This window comes from Mustela putorius, unplaced genomic scaffold (assembly GCF_011764305.1).
Source record: "Mustela putorius furo isolate JIRA1106 unplaced genomic scaffold, ASM1176430v1.1 tig00000743_pilon_pilon_pilon, whole genome shotgun sequence".
Taxonomy (NCBI): domain Eukaryota; kingdom Metazoa; phylum Chordata; class Mammalia; order Carnivora; family Mustelidae; genus Mustela; species Mustela putorius.
In genome coordinates, this window is record NW_025421464.1 from 4098009 (window position 1) to 4118947 (window position 20939).

The 20939-nt window shown below is 44.5% G+C and overlaps 1 protein-coding gene across 2 annotated transcripts; it reads left to right on the top strand.

Moving 5' to 3' along the window:
- Positions 1–57: 57 nt before the first annotated feature.
- DYNLRB1 (dynein light chain roadblock-type 1) lies at positions 58–18880 on the top strand. 2 transcript variants are annotated; one of them, XM_004746590.3, is made up of 4 exons: positions 58–208; positions 8908–8983; positions 14941–15108; positions 18521–18880. In XM_004746590.3, the coding sequence occupies exons 1-4, from the start codon at positions 206–208 to the stop codon at positions 18562–18564; spliced, it is 291 nt and encodes a 96-aa protein (XP_004746647.1). In that variant the 5' UTR covers positions 58–205; the 3' UTR covers positions 18565–18880. The 2 variants fall into 2 exon arrangements, with proteins under 2 accessions (XP_004746647.1, XP_044940038.1); XM_045084103.1 differs by lacking the exon at positions 58–208 and adding an exon at positions 410–563.
- The last annotated feature ends 2059 nt before the right edge of the window (positions 18881–20939 follow it).

The following is a 20939-nucleotide window of genomic DNA, read 5'->3' on the forward strand; positions in this document are numbered from 1 at the left end:
GCCCCTCTGCTTTTCACTTTCGGACAGCGCCTGGTAAATTCCCTACAAGCCCTGGGGAGGCTAAGACCCGCCTGTCCGCTCGTGCTATACTCGCTCCTGATAGGCTGCCAGAGCTGTCCGTCTTGACAGGGTGTGTGCGCAGGCGCGGAGAGGCACCGGGACTGGATAGAGTGCCGGCGTCGCGGAGCTACCCGTCCGTTTAGAGATGGTGAGTGTCCTCCTGGAGCTCGCGGCTAGCGGCCGGAAGATGGCCGAGCACGGCCGCCCACCACCCTGCGCCTGGCCTTCCATCCTCCGGAGGTGTCTCAAAGTGCCGGCCTGGGAATCCGCGGGGCTGGGCGTGGTTGGGCCGGAGCTGACCGGAGGGCGGAACCCGGGCGGCGCAGGCCTCTATACCCGGATTGAGGGGACAGCGGGGACCGAGGTGGGGCTCCCGGATCCCGCTGCCCCTTGCCCGGAAGCAGGAGCTCGGGCCTCGGCGAGGGTCTGACGGAGATGGGGAGGCCGGCCCACAGGCTCCTGCATCCTAGCGTCCCGGGCCTTGTTGCGCGATAACAATAATGGTAATGTTTCCTGGGAGCTTTATTTGTGTCAATCACTGCTAAGCGCTTTCCGTACCTTGGCTCTCCTCACCCCAGCTCTTTGAGGTAGGTGCAACCATTATCCCCATTTGACATACGTGGAGTCTGAAGCCGAGTCAAATTAAATGCCTGGCCTCAGGAAATGGCGGAGGTTGATTTGAACCCAGGAAGCTTGACTGACGCCTTTCTGTGCCTGTGGTTCTTTCGAGCGTCTGGAACTTGGTGCATGAATCAGAAATTGGGGGGATCCACCCTTGGGCATCCCAAAGCCTTGCTGGCAGGAACTTTATGTCTTTGGCTCTTTATGCCTTTGTAGGTTTGTTTTCCTGTGGTTTTTATCCTGCCTACTTGTAGAAAGCTTGAAGAGACTTCTGAAATGTTAAGGCCAAAATCTTATTTTAAAATGTAAAGCCCACAATAAAAATGGCAAAGGAAAAAGGGACAGTGCCATGACCTAGAGGCAAACATTTGTAATTAGAAGACATAGCCTAATCTTTCGGTCCTCAGTTTTCACTTTATATAGTTTAGTTCCTACTGAATGTACAGTTGTGGACTCTGCTTTTTTCATTTATTATTACACCACAAAGAATGTGTTAACATCACTAAAAACATGTAGTAATTACTTCGAATATATGTAACCTCATCTTTCACATCACTTTTTTTTTTTAATTGATTTTATTCATTTGACAGAGATCACAAGTAGGCACAGAAGCAGGCAGAGAGAGAGGTAGAAGCAGGCTCCCCGCTGAGCAGAGAGCTGGATACGGGGCTCCATCCCAGGACTCATGACCTGAACTGAAGGCAGAGGTTTTAACCCACTGAGCCACCCAGGCGCCCCTCACATAACTTTTTAAAGTGTAAAAAAAAGTAACCTGCACACAGTAAGAAAAAATAATCTGAAGGGATCTGAATGAAAAATAAATCTCCCACCCCTGATTCTCAGCTCAGTCACCAGAGTTGAAAGTTAGTTTCTTATACCTCTACATGCAAATACAGTTATGTGTATGCTCCCTCATCTTCTGACACAAATGGTAGCTTATTGAAACCAGTACCATTATACTGTGTTTTTACTTACAGAAGCAGAACATATTTAGATGCACATTTTAAACAATTCAAGCAGTTTCAAAGTAATGTAGAAAGTGCATGTGGTCCCCATGTCACTCCCCTATGATAAATGACTGTTGGCAGTTGGGTGTGTTTCCTCCTGGATTTGATTAGTGCATAAGCACATTCACATATAAGCTGTTTATTACATGACACTAGAACATTTATGTTTCTAGGTATTAAGTTTACTTTAGGCTATACATAGGAAGAGATAGCTCTTTCTAGAGCTTACTCTAGTCACCTAAAAATACCAAACATTTTTCCATGGCAGTATATACAAATCTTCATTCTGTATAATATTCCATTGCAGTAAATACATTTAGGTGACTTACAGTTTTTCATTCTAGACAGTGCTGCAGTGACTATTGTCTTTTTTTTTTTTTAAGATTTATTTATTTGAAAGAGAGAATGCAAGTGAGGGGAAGGGGCAGAGGGAGAGAGAATTCTCAAGTAGACCCCACTCAGGATAGAGCTGGATTCTGGTCTCCATCCCAGGGCCCTGAGATAATGACATGACCCGAAATCAAGAGTCAGACACTTTTACTGAGTCACCCAGGCACCCCTGCAGTTAATTGTTGTCTGTGTGTGTGTGTGTTCATGCTAGTGTCTATGTAGGATATAGGGTGGATTCCTAGAAGTGTTACTTCTGGCATGCATATTTTATAGTTTGGTAGAAACTGCCAGATTGACCTTCAGAATGGTGATATAAAAATCATCCATAACACTGTCTAGTTTTACTTCACCACAAAACTATTTCCTTTTTTTTAAAGATTTTATTTATTTATTTATTTGGCAGAGAGAGATCAAAAGTAGGCAGAGAGGCAGGCAGAGGGGGAGGGGGAGGCAGGCTCCCTGCTGAGCAGAGAGCCCAATGCCTGGCTTGATCCCAGGACCCCAAGATCATGACCTAAGCCAAAGGCAGAGGTTTTAACCCACTGAGCCACCCAAGCGCCCCTACACAAAACTATTCTCATCTGATGATTGCTACATCATCTTTGTGATCTGTCATTTTTAATGACTACATAATAGTAAAATAGCTGTACCATAATTTGCGAAGCCATTCCCCTGGTGTACATTTGGGTTGCTTCTAGTTCTTCATTAGTTGAGATAATGCTGTGATGAGTACTTCTGTATGTGTAGAATTTATTTTTCTTTTTTAAAAAAATTATTAGATTATTTCCTTAGGAAAAATCCTCAGGGAAAAAATCTTCTGAGGCCAAGGGACCAGAACTTACAGGTCTTGCGGTAGTGTTGTTCTGTCACTTTCCCAAAAGGTCGAATTGCCTTTGTACCAGCTTTGCCATAACTGCTAGATTTAAAATCACTTCATCATTGCTACAATTTTTCATTTTTTAAGGAATGAAATGAAATGTCTCTTATTTTTCAGGAAACCGTGAACATTTTTCTATATGTTTGTAATTTCTCTTAGGTATATTTTCTACTAGTATCCTTTTTGCCCACTTAACTTTTAGACTATTTTTCTTTTTTTTTTAAGATTTTATTTATTTGAGAGAGAAGGTGAAAGAGAGCAAGAGATCATGAGTAGGAGGGAAGGGTAGAGGGAGAAGTAAACTCTCCACTGAACAGGAAGCCTGATGCAGGCCTTGATCCCAGGACCGTGGGATCATGACCTGACCTGAAGGCAGATGCTTAACCGACTGAGCCACCCAGGTGCCTCCAGACTTTATTTTTCTTAATCATTTTGTGTCATGTTTTGGAATTACTCTTTTGTTATATTAGATGCAGATTTTTTTTTTGTTGTTTTGATTCATTTTTATTTTATACAAAGTATAATGTTTATGCTTAGGAGTCAGATTGGTCAGTTTCTTTGCGAATCATTTGCTTCTGATGATTATCATTCCTCTTATGCTGAACCAATAAATAATCCTGCTTATACTGCTACTTGTTTTTCCATCTGTCAGCAGCATGTACCTGGGAACTGAAGAACCTGAAAGGCTTGTTTCTTGCCTGATGCAGACACCATGTTAGTGTTACCTACAACCCAGAATGCAGAATATACCAGTTGGGCTCTCTCTAGGAGCAGGACAGGAAGTTGGAGATGTGAGCCAACCCTGGGGGACTGCATATCCACTCAGGCAGATCTGGGACCAGTTGGCTAGCTCGGCAGGAACGACAAACGTTGATCTAGAGCTGGCAATACTTGGATGCCTGCCTAGGACTGTCCTTTCCTATCTGTAAATGTCCCTGTTGCTACTTGTGGCTTTTTGGTAACATTAGTTTTTCTTCTTGGCTCTTTTAGGGCTGAACTTGAGGCTTGTTTAAAGCAGTTTCTCCTGAACCCAGATCAGTAGCTGGTGCTTTGCTCTCCTGGAGACCCCTCTCTAGACCTCATGATCCCCAACTCACCCAGGCTTAGCCCCATCCTATGGGTTGGGATCATGTTGGAAAAGACTATTCTCTAGTCTTAGAGAAAACTATTTTTTATATTTAATTATATACTTGACCAAAGTCTAATATTTCTAACATACAAAAGTTTTTTAAAATCAGTAGATATGTGGAAAAATCTAAAGACTTAAAAATGAGAGATGTAAACAATGTTTCATTTCAATTTCACTGATAAGTCTTAAAAATTAAAGAAAAGTTGACTTTCTGTTACATGATTTTCACCTATCAAAAAACATTGGCAGTACTAGCCCTCTCCATTCTTTAAACATGCCAAACTTGTTTCCACTTCACTGCCTTTGCTTTCAGTCCTTTGCCTGGAGTGCTTTCTTTCTCCTAATTTAGTTCTTTGCTTGAAGATTACAGCCTCAGGTGTTCCAGACCACACTAGCTAAAGTATATTCCTCTGCCCCCAGCCCTGTCCCTGTACCCTTCAAGAATCATGGTTACTTGTTTTTTAATGGTGTTTTCACCATCAGCCATCCAAAAAATAAATAAATAGAAAGAAAGAAATATCTTGGGGCACCTGGGTAGCTCAGTCAGTTAAGCGCCTGCTTTCAGCTCAGGTCATGATTCCAGTGTTCTGGAATCAAACACATCTGAGCAGGGAGCCTGCTACTCCCTCTTCCTCTGCCCCTCTGCTTCTGCTTTCTCTCTCTCTCTCTCTCTCTCTCTCTCTCACACACACACACACAAACACACACACACATACACACACACACTTGTGCTTATTCTTTCTCAATTTAATAAACAAAAATCTTAAAAAAGAAAAATGTCTCTTCACCAGAATGTTAGCTCCCCATGACAGGGACCTCATCAGTTGTGATCAGAGGCATATTCATCTCTTCTTTTGACCTGCTGTGTGTCTTCAGGCAAAACTTCTCATTTCTGAATCTCCATTTCCTCATTGTAAAATGGAGATCCTACTAACCATGGAAGGTTCAAATGAGAGAAAGGTGTCTGAAAACATTCATCCCAATATCTGACTTATAGCAGGTATTGAGCAGGTTAATATATAATTGTATGTCCTCCCTTTCTTGTGTGTGTTTTCTTAAAGCAGCCAAGTCTTGGTCGAGGTTAAATATAGGATCACCTAAACCCCAGCTCTTTTTTACCCTGGGTACTGTAAGGCCTTGCCCCCCCCCCCCACTTGAAAAGGTTGATTTTTGTAAAACATGGTTGTAGAAATGCTTTTTATTTGTTCCTTAAGTATTTACTGAGTCTATACTGTGCCAGGTAGTGGGGCTCTAAAGTTGGGGTTCTTGTTCCTGGGGTGCTTTGGGTCTAGAGCAAAACAGATAGCTACATCCCAATGTATGTGCTGTGAAGGCAGGGTGAAGGGTACCCAGGAGAGGGGAGAAGGTCTCCCACAGAAGACTCATGAGCTGCATCCAAAGAGTCGGGAATTAGTTACATCAAGCAGTGAGTGCAGGAGTGAAGGTTGCTTCCTTCAGAGGGAGCAGTACTTGTTCAGACGGCTCAGGCAGGCCGTCTGTTCTCCACAGAGCAACCAGACCCATTGTTTTGAAACATCAGATCTTGTCACTCCTCACCTCAAAACCTGCGAGTGGCTCCCCATATCATCCCCATTAAAAACCAAAGTCATTGCTGTGGTCTACCAGACCCACTGAAATCTAATCTGACCCTGGCCACCTCTGTCATCTGGCCGCCTGCTGCTCACTGCACTTCAACCACACTGGCTCCTTTGAGCCCTGAAATATGTTAACCTTGGGGCTCTTGTACTTGCTCTTTATGCGGTTTGGAATGCTCTCCTTAGAAATCCACATTAGCTCCCTCATTTTCTTCATTCAGATCTCTACAGCTTTCAGCTTGGTGAGGTCTTCTCTGACCACCTTATTTAAAATTGCCTGCCTGGGTGGCTCAGTTGGTTAGGCCTCTGCCTTCAGCTCAGGCCATGGTCTCAGGGTCCTGGGATTGAACCCAACATCGGGCTCCTGCTCAGCCTGGAGTCTGTTTCTCCCTCTGCCCCTCCCCCAACTTGTGCACACATTTTCTCTCTCTCTCAAATAAATAAACTATTTTTAAAAGAATTGCCATCAGCCCCTTAATTCCAGATACCACTTCCCTACTGTATCCGACTTTATATTTTACTTGTTTAATGTCTGCCCCTTCCCCTAGGTCAGCTTCATGAGGGCAAGGGGTTTGTTTGTTTGTTTGTTTGTTTTTAGATTTTGTTCATTATAGCAGCTCAGGCCTAAAACAGTGTCTGGCATATAGAAGGCATCCAGATACCTGACGTAGGGCTGAAATGAATAGGAGTTAAGAAGTATTCATCTCTTTCATTTCAGCTCTACTTTCTAGCCTCCAGGGAATATTTCAGACCTCTATTCTGACACCTTTGGTTTTAGCTTTCTTTCTCTTCCCTAGGTTGATTGAACATTGAGCTGTCAATGTTGAGCATGTCAGAGCCCTACAGTATCCCCATATTAGAGATCTCTTTCTTGGATACACAGAGAAGGGTTAAAAAAATGTTTGGGTTTGGTGGATTTTTTTTTTTTTTCAGTTCATTTATTTTAGAGAGAGAGAGCACGAGTTAGGGGAGGAGGAAAGGAAGAGGGAGAAAATCTCAAGCGGCTCTGTGTTAACTTACGGAGCCTGACGCAGGGCTCAGCCCCAAGACCCTGAGATCATGACCTAAACCAAAACCAAGAGGCAGATGTTTAACCAACTGAGCTAACCAGGCACCCCAAAAAAATGTCTTTAATTTTATTTTTTTTAAAGATTTTATTTATTTATTTGACAGATCATAAGTAGGCAGAGAGGCAGGCAGAGAGAAAGGGAAGCAGACCCCTCCCCGAGCAGAGAGCCTGTTATGGGGCTTAATCCCAGGACACCAGGATCATGACCTGAGCTGAAGGCAGAGGCTTTAACCCACTGAGCCACCCAGGTGCCCCCCCAAAGATGTTTTTAAATAGAAACAATGTAATGGAGTAAAAAGAGGCTGTTTTGGAAAAGAAAAAAAAAAAAGAAAATCTTATCTACAATTCCCTGCGTTCAATGTGGCTTTTATTTTTTTCAGAGTCCTAGCTTGCTTGTTTTCACGTGGGTGCCCTCATCAAGCACTTTATTTTTGCATTTAGCTGTTTTCACTTAATGTTAATATCATGAACTTTTTGTGGTGATATATTCTGATTACCATTGTTAATATGTATATTATATTCCTATGAAGAGAAGTCTATAATTGAATTGACTTTTCTCCTAATTATTGGGCACTTTGGGCTCTTTCTGTATTTTGCAACTGCAGTTGTCACAGCAGCAAACATCTTGCTGTATTCTTCTTTTAAGTTATTTCCTTAGGATGAGTTTCAGGAAAGTTACCAGGTCAGATGGAGTACTGTGTAAAACTGACCACTATTGTACTTCACCCCCCCCCCCCAAAATAGCATTTAATAGCAGCTCGGTGAAAGTCTGGAGTGAATTATGACCTCATACATTCATGACCCGCTGTATTATACTCCCGTCCACAGAGCTAGCCCTGTCCTTTTACTCAGTCTCCAGATTTATGACGTGTTAGGCTATTTGCCATCTCATAGGAGGAACTTGTTTGCTCTTCTCTCCAGCATTTCAGTATTCTTATATCATTGGGGAGTGGGTGGTAGTGACTGGATTGTCAGCTTTTTTCCTACTAGAAAAACAGTAATTCATTGTGCTCTCTCCATCACTGTTTAGGAGCTCCTCCCCTCCAGGCCAACTCATTAGCCCTTGGGGGTGGGGAACTACTTCCTTTAGGTTGGTTGATGGCATCTGTTTTGAACATAGTCTGACTCACCCTTTGAGTAGCTTCTGCCTGGATTCTGGGCTGGTCTGGAAGGGGCCTCCTAAGAACAAGCACACTTTAAGGCCAGTTTCCATCCACAGAGTTAGGCCTAGTTCAGTTAAGAAGCTTTTTATTGAGCACCTGTTGTGCAGAGCATTGTAGAAACTCTAAGTAAACCAGTACCTAATGCATTCCTAGAGAGGTACAGTCCAAGAGTTTGGGGAGTCAGAACCGGGCAAAGACTCCAGAGTTGGGGATCAGTAAAAGCTTCATGGAAGAGGTAATGCCTTAAATGGCCTAGAAGAATTTATTGGATTTCCTTGTTAGGGTAAAAAAGATTTGGAGATAAGGAGGTATAGGTGTGAAGATGGAGAGTTGAAGGAAGGGTAGAAGAGATGGCCGTGATAATAACATAAAAGGCCTGGCATGATAGGGTGAGGGCCCAAATGCCATGTGCTAGTTTCTGGAGAATCAGGATTAATGAGCCCCTTCCCCAGGCATATTTTCTGTGTCTATGTACCATGTGTCACACTGTCTCAGATGCTAGCTTACTAAGTCACCGAGTTTATCCTCGTGGAGTCATTTTCTTCCTTTGGAATATTTTCATTTGTGCTGTTTGGGCCACGAATGACAACTTAGTCTCCTTCCTAGTAGACACCGCTGTTTAGGTTTTTTCAAATCATTGGAGTCTGGTTCCCCCAGTGTTCCAAATATGAGAGTCATGGATGTGTCTGTTCTCCCAAGAATGGTATTTATATTCTGCTCCCAAATAGCTAAGCCGGGAGGGGTAATAGTGCCTAGTGGGCAAAGAGCCAGGAGTAGCCACACCCCATGCCGGGGTTTGTAACAGATGGTTTAAACCCTAGGGATGACCTAGGGACCACTGCAAACAGGCCTGGGGAGCTTTGAGGAGGTGCCATGTGCCTGGGTGTTACTTGTTTGTTATTGGAAGACAAATATGTGATTAATCAGCCAGGAGTGTGAGGGAGTCAGTCCACTCTTCCTGGCCCCTCCTAACCTGGGTCTTGTTCTCTCTGGCAGGCAGAGGTGGAGGAGACACTGAAGCGACTTCAGAGCCAGAAGGGAGTACAGGGCATCATCGTGGTGAACACAGAAGGTACACCCTCCCTTTGGCCATGACCTGCTCATAGGCAGACCCCAAGGAAACAGCCCAAACTTAGCCTGACACTTATTATTTACTAAGCCCCTTCACGTACACAATCTAATTTGTATCCTCTTTTAAGCACTTCCAGTGTCCTAGCACTATTACTGGACTTCCAAAGTTTAAAAAAGGAAAAATTCACTCAATTCCACTGCCCTGACAGATCATACTTTTGACTGTGCCATGCTTTTCTAGCCCTTGCCGAGGTATATCTTTTCTTGGTCATAATTATTATAGTTGTTATTCTTTTACATATGTTCGCTCATGAGCTTGTTTTCTGGCTTTTTTTGTCATGATTTACATAGCAAAATTTTTAATTGCCAGTATAATGTTTATCAGCCATCCACCATTTATATGGTTTCTAATTTTTTTTTTTTTTAAGTAAACTCTACACTCAGCCTAGGGCTCAAACCCACAACCCCAAAATCAGGAGTTGCACAATCTACCCACTGAGCCAGGCCAGGTGCCCCTGTTTCTATTTTTTCACTAGATAATACTCTGGTCAACTTCTTAATGCCTATAGCTTTTTCCTCCTTTGGGGAGGTGGCGGGGGCGGGGGTTGTGCGGAGTGCAGAGGGAGAAAGAGAATTCTAAGCAGGTTCCATGCCCAGCACTGAGCCCATTGTGGGGCTCGATCTCACAAACCTGAGATCATGACCTCAGCTGAAATCAACAGTTGGATGCTTAACTGACTGAGTTACCCAGGCGCCTCTCCCTCCTTTTCTATACATTATTTCATCAACTAGAAGAGTACGGATACTAATATTCCCAAACTGCAGTAGACATGGTGAAGAAAAGAACTAACATTTATCAAGCACTTGTTCTGTGCCAGGCTGCAAGCCATTGCTTTACAAACATTTTGTTTCATTTATTCCATAAAGCAGCCCTGTTGTCTCCATTTTGCAGTAGAGAGAACAGAGTCTAGAAATTTAATTGATTTTCCTGCCATTACAGAACCAAGATTGCAGGGGTGCCTGGGTGGCTCAGTGGGTTAACCTTCTGCCTCTGGCTCAGGTCATGATCTCAGGATCATGGGATCCAACCCCGCTTTGGGATCTCTGCTCAGCAGGGAGCCTGCTTCCCCCCTCTCTCTCTCTGCCTACTTGTGATCTCTCTCTCTGTCAAATAAAGAAATAAAATCTTAAAAAAAAAAAAAAAAAAAGAACCAACATTTCATGCTAAGTCTGTCTGAATGCACTTGTGCTCTCTCCCACACTGTACTGTGAAGAAACAGAGAGTAGCTGTTGGTCTGTAGCCCAGTCAATGCTTAGGGTCACCCAGCTGGCCTCCCCCATTCTCTAGTGCAGTGCATTTAGTGAACTCTGATTTAAGAGCTCTGTGTGTATGTGATGTCATTCTAGTCCTTGTTTTTAGAAAGGCAGACTTCTCAATAATTCCTACTTATAGAGCAGAATGAAAGTCATTAAGGGTGAAAAAGTTGAAGTGACGTGTCCTTAGTTAGAATGTTATTTTCCAAGTTGTCCGACTCCGGCCAGCCCAAATCTAGGCAGCGCACAGCGCATGCTCCCCAGCTTTGTCAAACTCTAATTATGCCATGTGGTCAAAGCAGGCAACAGGTTTGGGGTCCTCAGGACACTGTGGAGGCAGGAGCAAGTTCCAGCTGGGGTCTGCCACTGCTCAGCTAGAGGGCCTGGGGCTTCCTCTTCCCTTCTTCAGACCTCAGCTGCCATAAGTGGAGTGATTGATCTGGGTAATCTCTTTTAGCTGCTTCTTACTCCCAGATCTGAAAGACTATTTGTATATCTCCTAGAGAGACTATCTTCTCAGACTGGGCATTTTTTCACCCCAAATGGGGGAGGATTAGACCTCCATCAGTATTTGGAAGTCACAGGCTTCAGTTTTGCTTTAAAACTGCCCCCAAACTTGAGCTTTTTCATTAGAATATAGCACCAACTGCTTACCTTTTGGATACTGATGGGCACTTCTTTTTTATACACTAATGTGGCAGTATTGCCCAGTGGGTAAGAATATAGAATGTGGAACCAGACTGCCTAGGTTTGAATCCTGGCTCTACTTAATTTTTATCAGCTGTGTGATCTTAGGCTAGTCACTTAACCTCTCTGTTCCAGTTTCCTTTTAAGGAAAGCTTTTAGAACAGTACCTGATGTAATGCCATATAAATGCTAAAATTATTGCAAGTATTTATTTTTAATTTGTATCCCACTACAGAGCTCCCACTTTCGTCTCTCATTTACATTTCACACCATGACCCTGCAAGGCAGGAGTATTGCCCATTTTTCAATTTTAGTATATGTGCTGCTGAAGCGAGCACTGCCCATTTTTCGATAAGAAACCTAGGGCTGAGAGAAATTGGGTGACATGTTCAAGGTCACCCACTTCTGGCTATCGGTCATCAGAACTCACTGCTCTATAGGGCCTTTAAGCTCTCTGGAAGCTTCCATGAAGGATGATTAGGGATTTTAATCTATTAGCCCCTCTAGGGCTTTCATACCCAAATGATTCAGCTCAGCTGCCTTTTCCTGCAGGATGCATTTCCTAACCACTCCAGCCCCGAGTGACTGCTTTTGCTCCTGAACTAATGACATACCCTTATCCCAATCACTTACCAACCACCTGCCACTGCCTTTTGACATCTTTGCCTTGGCCAAATTTAAATGAAGTTTCATAGTAAAAATGTGAATTTTAAGTGGAATTACCAAAAACTTAAGGACTACTCCATTCCATTTGTACCTCTTCAGACCGCTTCCATCTTTTTTCTTTTTTTTTTTTTATTTATCTGACAGAGATCACAAGTAGGCAGAGAGGCAAGCAGAGAGAGAGGAGGAAGCAGGCTCCCTGCAGAGCAGAGAGCCCGATGTGGGGCTCGATCCCAGGACCCTGGGATCATGACCTGAGCCGAAGGCAGAGGCTTAACCCACTGAGCCACCCAGGTGCCCCCAGACCACTTCCATCTTGTGCTGTACCCACATGGGGCAACATAAAAGACTCAACTTGTAAGCTTCGAGGGCAGAGATTTGTCTCTTGTGTTCACTGCTGTATCCCTAGCACCTAGAACAATGTTGTAGTAGGTGCTTAACAAATACAGTAGTCCCCCCTTATCCATGGGGGGTACATTCCAAAACCCCCAGTGAATGCCTGAAAACAGGATGGTACTCAACCCTATGTGTACTATGGTTTTTCCTATATGTACATACTTATGATAAAGTTAAATTTATAAATAAAGCACAAGAAGAGATGAAGAACAAAATTAATAATAAACAGTTATGACAATATACTATAATAAAAGTTATGTGAATGTGGTCTCTCAAAATACCTTATTATATGGTATTCACCCTTCTTGTAATGACATGCGATCCTAAAATTTCCTATGTGATGAAATGAAGTCAGGTGAATGACCTAGGCATTGTGAGACAACAGTAGGCTACTGTTGCCCTGATCAAGAGAATCATCTGCTTCCACACCAGAGTTGATACAGGTAACTGAAGCCATGGAAAGTGAAACCACAGATAATGCGGGGGATTACTGCCTCTGTTAAATATTGTTAATGTTTTTTACTGTTGATTAATAATGAATCTGGGTTTGGTGGGAGCACCTGGCTGTACAACCTTGGTCTTGACGGATCTAAGCCCCAAGTTAGAAATCATGCTCCCTAGTAACCAGCTACTTCTGCAGGCTGCACAGTCCACATTTGTGAAGGCACAAGCTTGGAGGAGGTGACCTAATTGTTCGGCTGTCTGTGTGGTGTCCCCAGCTCTGACATCCTGTGAATCTGGACTTGATCTCTTGTCCTTATTTGAAATGCTCTCCGGTTTTGGTCCCTGTCCCACCTCCTCACTACTTCAGTGTTTGTAGTTTTTTTTTTTTGTTTGTTTGTTTGTTTGTTTTGCTTTTTAAAGTGAGCTGACAAGTGTTTAGCTTCTGGTCTCATTTGTACACCTGTCACTTAGTAGAAATGTGATCAGACTCATGACAGTATTTGAACTGCTGAAGGAGCCCTTGAGAGCACTTATTTATCATCTGCAATAAATGCTTAGTGAAGTCTCTTTAAGGACAATGGTGAGCAAATCAGACCTGGTCCTGCTCACTTCCATAATGGTGTGATATCAAACTCCAGAGGAAACAGCTCTGAAGAAAAATTGGGTGGGTGGTAGAGTGGGGGCATTGACCACATCTGGAGGTGGGTAGATCCACCAGAAAATGGACACCTGAGGGACCAGTGGGAATTATGAGAGAATCGGGAAGGAAGGAAAGTCCCAGGCAGAGGGACCTGAGAAAAGATGGCCTTGTGGTATAGAAGAAGAGAAGGTTAAGAGTTTTGATCATCCAGACTTCGCCAGGCCTTGACATTGGCCCCTCAAGTTACCTGGGGGATGGAATTTATTTTGTACTGATGTTGGTAACAAGCCAACATTACGTTTGTACTCTTGCTAAACATTCTTAAATGGATTAGCTGTATTTAATCCTCACAGCACAAGCATTATTTTACAGATGAAGAAACAGAGGCTTGAGAGGTTAACTCACTTGTGTAAGGCCACATAGCCACCCCAAGGGATAGAGCTAGGGTGTAAGTCCAGGTCATCAGATTTCAGAATTCCTACTCAGTCATCACCGTGGCTGCTCATACTGCCATCCTTAGGAAGATTCTGCTATGGAGTAAAGCTTCAGGGGGCCCTGGTGGGCACATTGTTGCCATCCAGGACCCAGTAGCAGCCCTAGTGACCTAGTTGTCTTGTCGCTTAAAGGCAAATGGTCACTAGTCTGTCTTCATGACTTCACTTGGCTCAGAACAGCCTCTGGCTCAGCTGCTTCTCTTGCCCACACTCATGTTCCTATGCCCTAAGAAGACAAGATTGGGCCAGTTTCTTGCCACCTGTGAGTAGGCCTGAGGGTGATTGCCTTTGGCCAGTCCTTAAGCTGGTCACTTATGGGCCAGACCAGCAGGGTCATGGGCCCCCATATCTGGCCACTTATGTGTGAGGAGTCATTTGTGCCACATTTATCACAAATACCTGTTAGCGTTGGGCACTTAAGGCTTCCTCCGTGGAACCTTCTGCTGATATGTCACAGTGATTCATAGGCACCTGATGATTAAGTTGTGTCCTGAGTTCGCTCAGGCTGAGCCCCATTTTTCACCTCCATGATGATAGGTACTGACTAGTAAGGGAGGTCCTTTTAATAGTTCATTGAAAGGAAACAATCTTCAAAACAGAAAAAGCTTGGTACACAATGGTGTTCATGGCACTGTAATTAAGTAAAAAAAAAAAATCCAGCCTATGTCCCAACAATAAAGGAATGATTAATTCTGTGGAATGGCCAGTTGTGGGCTATTTGAAAGCAATAGCAATGCTGTTTACCAGTCTATACACGGACAGAGAAACACACTTTAATTTGAGGGACACGATCATGTGTGTGGACGGACATGTGTTTATAACTGGGCCCTAAACCTCCCTTGGTGGGAACTAGAGCAAAGCACCTAGGGATGGTAGTGTCTTTACACAGGCGACCTTTTTTCCTTCTTCCTACTTTTCAGTATTTACAAATTCACAAGAGCTGTCCTCTTTATTCAGGTTCTAAGTATTCTGAATGACAGTCTCCCCTTTTATTGCTGGAAGCCAGTCAAGACAGTGCAGCCCTGTGGAAGGAGCCCAGCAGTGGAGCCAACAGGCCCGCATTTGAATCCTAGCCCCACTGCTTCTGTGCTGTGTGAAGGCTCAGCGCTTCTGTTGCCTCACTGGCAAGTGAAGATGGTGATTCCACTGCCAGAGTAATTCCAGGGACTGGTGCTGCCATGCTGAAAGTGCTCAGCGCTGTGCCTGCCAAGCCCTCAGTAAATAGTGGCAATTGCTGGTCCAGTACTCTTAAGGGTGTGGGGTTGGGAGCTGGGCAGAATGGGGCTCCAGCTTCCTACTCATTCCCTGCTCTCCCCTCAGGCATTCCCATCAAGAGCACCATGGACAACCCCACCACCACACAGTATGCCAACCTCATGCACAACTTCATCTTGAAGGCCCGGAGCACCGTGCGTGAAATTGACCCCCAGAATGACCTCACCTTCCTTCGAATTCGCTCCAAGAAAAATGAAATTATGGTTGCACCAGGTAAGAGGTCTTCCACATTCCTGCTTGGGAGCAGACTGTCCCAGCATATTGTGGGTAGCTTATCGGGACAACTTGGCACATTGGTGTCCCCATAGTTGCCATTGTGAGCCTGAAGAATTAAAGGTACAGAGTTGATTGCCTCACTGCCTAGCTAGTCTCTGGCTGGCATCCCCAACACATACTTATGCACTGTGACTCTCCTAGGCCACAGAGGGGAATCGTGGTCTCATGGAACAAAGAGGAAGGTGTGGTTAGGTCTTCCCAGAAAAGGGGACATTTGAGCTGAATCTAGAAGGCACAGGAAAGAGTGTAACCAAGTTGGAGGGATGGGAAAACGATGTTTGAAAGAAAAAGAATTCGGTGATTTGAAACCAAAGCACAAGACAAAAATACCATATGGTCATTTTATCCTTGAAAAAGTATTAAATTGCCCACTACTAAAGTGTAGTCCTGTCTCTCTGGGCCCTGTGTGGCCAGCTTTTCCTCCAGTGTTGGAACAAATTGCTGCTTTTGTTTCTTCTCGTGCAGTGCTTGGCCTGTGTTTACGAGCTGTGTAGGGGGTGTCTGGGTGGCTCAGTGGGTTATGATCTCAAGGTCTGCCTTCAGCTCAGGTCATGATCTCAAGGTCCTGGGATCGAGCCCCGCATGGGGCTCTGTGCTCAGCAGGGAGCCCGCTTCTCCCCCCGCCCCCCCGCCCCGCCTGCCTGTGTCTCTGCCTACTTGTGATCTCTCTGTCAAAAAAAATAAATGAAATCTTGAGGGGGGTGGAAGCCGTGTAGTACGAACTGTACCTGTCTTTAGGTCTTAGGACCATTCGCAGGATGATGAAATGCGCCTCCTGGGAGGAGCCTGCAAGGACTGGGCCACAGAAGGGCACATCAGGGCCACCTGTCGTGGCCTGTATTACCTCACTCACAGACTGGAGTGAGTGGTGGACAGATTAATTGTCTAGGACTATTTTTATATTATTACTTCTGCTCCTCCCCCTCTCTTTCTTTGGCTGGGCCACGAAGTTCAGTGTGCCTATGGTGACACAGGTGGGCTGCAGCACAGCTCGTCTAGCCCATCAGAATATGTGTGGGAAGGAATGAGGGTGAGATGTTTGGTCCATTATCAAAGAGGCATCAGACACCAAACTTAGCTGTATGGACTTGACCCTGTGATGGTTTTTAAGCCAGGAGGCAACATGATTGTCTTTGGGGCCCGGATGAAGGAGGGTGATAGGGAGGCTGTGGATGCTGAGTGTCCTTGGACTTGGCAACACAGATGAAGAGGAAGCTGGCTGCAGAATTCTGGGGTCATTTGTTGGGGCACCCACCCCAGTAGCAGGGCAGTGTTGGTTCTCTGCCTCAGGCTTGTTCTGACCTCCCTGGCTGCTTAGAAGGATACAAAGGGGAGAACCATTGACCCAGTCACAGGGGCTCACAGTTTCTGGATTTTGGTGCCAGAACTCTTGTGGGCAGGGGCCACTGTCCAGAGCCTCTGAAGCATTAGGACTAGATGGCCTTGGGATTTCCACAGAGCTCAAGTCCCACGGCACCCCCAGCATAGAACAGGCCTAGTTGCTGCATGTTGAGGTGGGTCCTTATGGTACTATAATTAGCATCCCACACCACGGGAACAACTTGGAAGAGCCCTGCCCAGGAAGGAAGTCCAGTATCCCTTTCTTCCCACCTAATCTTTCTGGCTGATCAAAGTAAGAAGCTGCTTCCCTGACCACAAATAGCAACAGGTAGTTTCAGACAGTTTGGTCCACTGCATATGTGCCAGTTTTCACCCCATCCTGGCCCAGAACAGCCTGTGCGAAAAGACGTTTTAAGACAGACTTTTGATTTTCATTTGTTAACCTCACTAATACAAAGCCAAGTTAATACAGCATGATCAAGCTTTAATACTCTGCCTCCCACAAAGCACTTGGAGTGATGTTATTGAATTTAGAGCTTGATACTTGGAAGAAAAGACACTAGTATTGCTAATTGTGTCTGTTTTATTGGTGGCTTGTTAATTATTTCTACTTTTATTTGTAAGTGATTTTAACTTACACAGATTGCTTAGCCCTGAAACTCTTAGTCATATAAAATCTGTTTCTTCCTATCTGCAACAGCCTGTCATCATGGGAAGAAGCAAACTTTAGGTTTGAATCCGCACACACAAAACAGACAAGGCCAAGGTCCTGCCGTTTCTCCCCTCTTCAGCAGAGGGCAGACCAGAGGTGTGCGGAGCATCTGGGTCTAACCCAGCTGGCTGCCCAGTCCTGCGTTTTTGCTCTGGCTTGGGCAACCTCTCTGAGCTTCAGTGAGGTGGAAAACACTAGTGTCTGTCTCATGGAGTGATTTACTGAGGCACCATATGAGAAGCGATTGGCCCAGGACTGGGCACATGGGAGCCTTAATAAATGTTTGTAGTTTAAGTGGGCCAAGTTTGAAATGCTCTGCTTCTCCAATCTCTACTAAAATAAATGAAAAGCAACCTTAACTTAGTGGCTGTCCCAGAACCTGCAGCATCAGCATTACCTGGGAACTTGTTAAAAATGTAAACTCTTGGGGCGCCTGGGTGGCTCAGTGGGTTAAAGCCTCTGCCTTCAGCTCATGTCATGATCCCAGGGTCCTGGGATCGAGCCCCAAATTGGGCTCTCTGCTCAGCAGGGAGTCTGCTTCCCCCTTTCTCTGCCTGTCTCTCTGCCTACTTGTGATCTCTGTCTGTCAAATAAATAAATAAAATCTTTAAAAAAAAAAAAAAAGTAAATTCTTTTAACTATACTGTAATTAAAACTAAAAACTTGTTTAGGGGATGCCTGGTTGGCTTAGTAAGAGGAGCATGTGATTCTTGATCTTGGGGCTGTGAGTTTGAGCCCCACATTGGCTGTATCGAGAAATATGTAAGTAAATAAATAAATAAACAGAACTTTAAAAGAGTAAATGCAAATTTAAAAATAAAAACTTAATTTAAAAAAACCCAATTTCTTCGGCTGTACTCCAGACCTACTGAATCCAAAGGGCTAGGGGCGGGGCCCAGTAGTGTTTGTTTTGAGCCCAGACCCTGGGAAATTCATGTGCCCTCTAGTTTGAGAATCACTGCCGTAGGCCATTCATTTAAATTCTCTGAATCTGAGTTTTCCTACCCAGAAAGCAGGCATGATACTCCTACCTCCCTGTTCATATGGTAGCATGAATATTAGAAAAGGGGGGGTGCTGCGGGCCGAGGCTGCGGGGTGGGAGGGGCTTCGCTTTCCCGGCAGCCACAGGGCGGCAGCCACCTTGGGAAGCTTGCAAGTTCATCTTCTGTTTTCCCAACAGTTGGAAGTAGCCTGAGCATTGATGCTTTTTATGTTCCTCTCCCCTTTTATGGTTGGTCATTTTAACTTTAATTTTAATGATTTAATGATTTATTTTTTCGTTTTTCTCTTTTGCAGATAAAGACTATTTCCTGATTGTGATTCAGAATCCAACTGAATAAGCCACTCTCTTGGCTTCCTGCGTCATTCCTTAATTTAATAGCCCCCAAGAATAATAATGTTAATCATGTCAACCTGACTGGCAGGTGGAAATCACCTTAGGGCCTCCTTAGAGGATGCGCCAGTGCTCAGTCATCAGAGGCATCCCTCTGCTGGCCGGTCACCCTTGAATTCTTGGGAGGGCCTTCTTTCCTCACGTCCAGATCTCGGAGCAAGAGCTTTGAGCAGCCCACACCCTGCTTCCTTCTGACCTTCAGTTCACTTTATCACCCTTGGAAAAGGCTGTTTTTGTTTAACTAAAAATAACTGAAATGCTTACCCTGCTGTGTGTCTTTAAATACTAGGTTGAAAAAAGGCCTCTCTCCCTCCCTCTCTTCCTGTGTAATCGTGTGGTCTAAAGGCTGAGCCCCACTGCTGCCTCCAGCCCCCATGGCAGATGGTATTTGCGGTTCAGAGAGGCCTGCTTCCTACTGCACCTGTGGCCACACTTGCTGAACAGAGTCCGGTTTGTGATCGGTATCCTGGTTTCGGGGCCTCTAGTCCCTAGCCGCCGCTCTTATCGTTTCCCACTCCCGCCAGTGTTTTTGAAAGATTTTTTTTTTTTTTCTGCTACACTGCACCAGGGATCGGAAAGGAGTGATATTGGTTGAGAACCCAGAATGCACCAGCGTGTTATATACCTTGACTCATACCATCCTCACAGTACCCTGAAGACAGTGTTAAAGTTGTATTAAAGACGAGGAAACAGGTCTAGAGAATGACTTAACCAAAGTTTCACAACTGTGGCAGTCTCTGACTCCAGAAGCTCTTTTTTTTCTGCACCTTCTTCTCGGAATTCCCCGATGGTCCCCTTTATGAGTGAGCTCATAAACAGATAGACATGTGCCTTCCTTCCCTTAGACTCGAGGTGGGTGGTCCCAGAACATAACTGCTACTCTGTGAGGCCGTAGGCCATCTGTCATCCTGTAGCACTCTGGGATTTTTCTCCCAGGAACCATATGTATTTATTTTTTGTATTAGGTTTTTCTTTTTGTCTTTTGTTTCTTGTTATAGAGGGAAAAGATTCAAAACTTCATTATCCTTCATTCCCCAGAAGTAACCTTTGTCTACAGTGAGTTCTTCCATCTAGCAAAAATACTTCTTGAGATTTTCCAGTGAAGTTTCCTTAATGGTATCCGGGGAGTAAAAGATGCACCCTCGGGAGCGTGGGGGTGTAGTTTATAAGGGCTGAGCAAAATCTTTTCAGAATCTCCCTTTTTAGTGGAAGATAATAGGGGATTTTCCACTCCATAATATATCCACGCTTGTTTTAATATAACAGTAATACTTTCAAATAATTTTCCCCAAATCACCAAGGAAAACTGATTCTCTGGGAAAACATTGCAGGTTTGCCCTGTCCCAGTGGGCTCAGGAAGCATAGCTGAGGAAGGAGGGATTGTAGGACCAGAGCCAAATGACCCTGGATCCGTAATGATCTCAGAGATTCAGTTTTAAAAGAAAGTGAGATATGGCCACTGGCATCTTCTTTGGTCTCAGAGGCTTCTGGAAGCCGGGATCTAAGTCTGAGGTTCCTGTGTCCTTCTGGCTTGGGTTCCTCCAAGAAGGATAACGGGGAAAGAAGGTCTGGTCAACATAAATTAGCTGGTTGCAAAGTCGGGTTTCTAAAGGAGGAGAGGGGCTCAGTCCCTAGGAAAGGAGGTGGTCCGGCTCCAGAGCAAGAGCTTTCAGACCTCTCCCTCCTTTCTTCCCTTCGTCCTCCCACGCCCTCGTTTGCCTTAAAATTCCGAAAACTTTCCTTCCAGGTCCCAAGTAAGGGTTTAGGCTTAGTCTGGCTTTGGGGAAAACAAGATGACTGCTGAACATCTATTCTGCCTCCGAGTCCCCTGGGCTGTGGGATTTCTTCACACATGGGAAGCCAACTGGAAATACAATGTGTAAAACTCGCTGGAGTCCTCGTAAGGTGTCAAAAGTTAAAAAAAAAAAAAAAAAAGTAAAAACTCAGGGTTTTTTTTTAATATTTAAAAGTTTAAATGTTGGTAGAACACCTGCAGATACCCTAGGGTCTCTGTACTTAAAGTAGCAAGTATATGGCAATATAGTACCCACTGAAGTTAGAAGCTGACAACTGTCCGGGACCTGGAGGGAAGGGCGTGGCTTCTGGGTTCAGAAGTACATTTGCCAATATCTTATAAGGTTGCCAGCATTGTGAATATTTAAGAGAAGTTAAAATATTTACATATCCTCCATTTAATTCTATAGTTAACATTCTCCTACATTTCTTTATCATGCTACTAACCGTTCCTTCATCCATCCTGGTTTTGACACATTTTGAAGGACGGGTGCAGACAGTACACACTCCTAAACACTTCAACAGGCA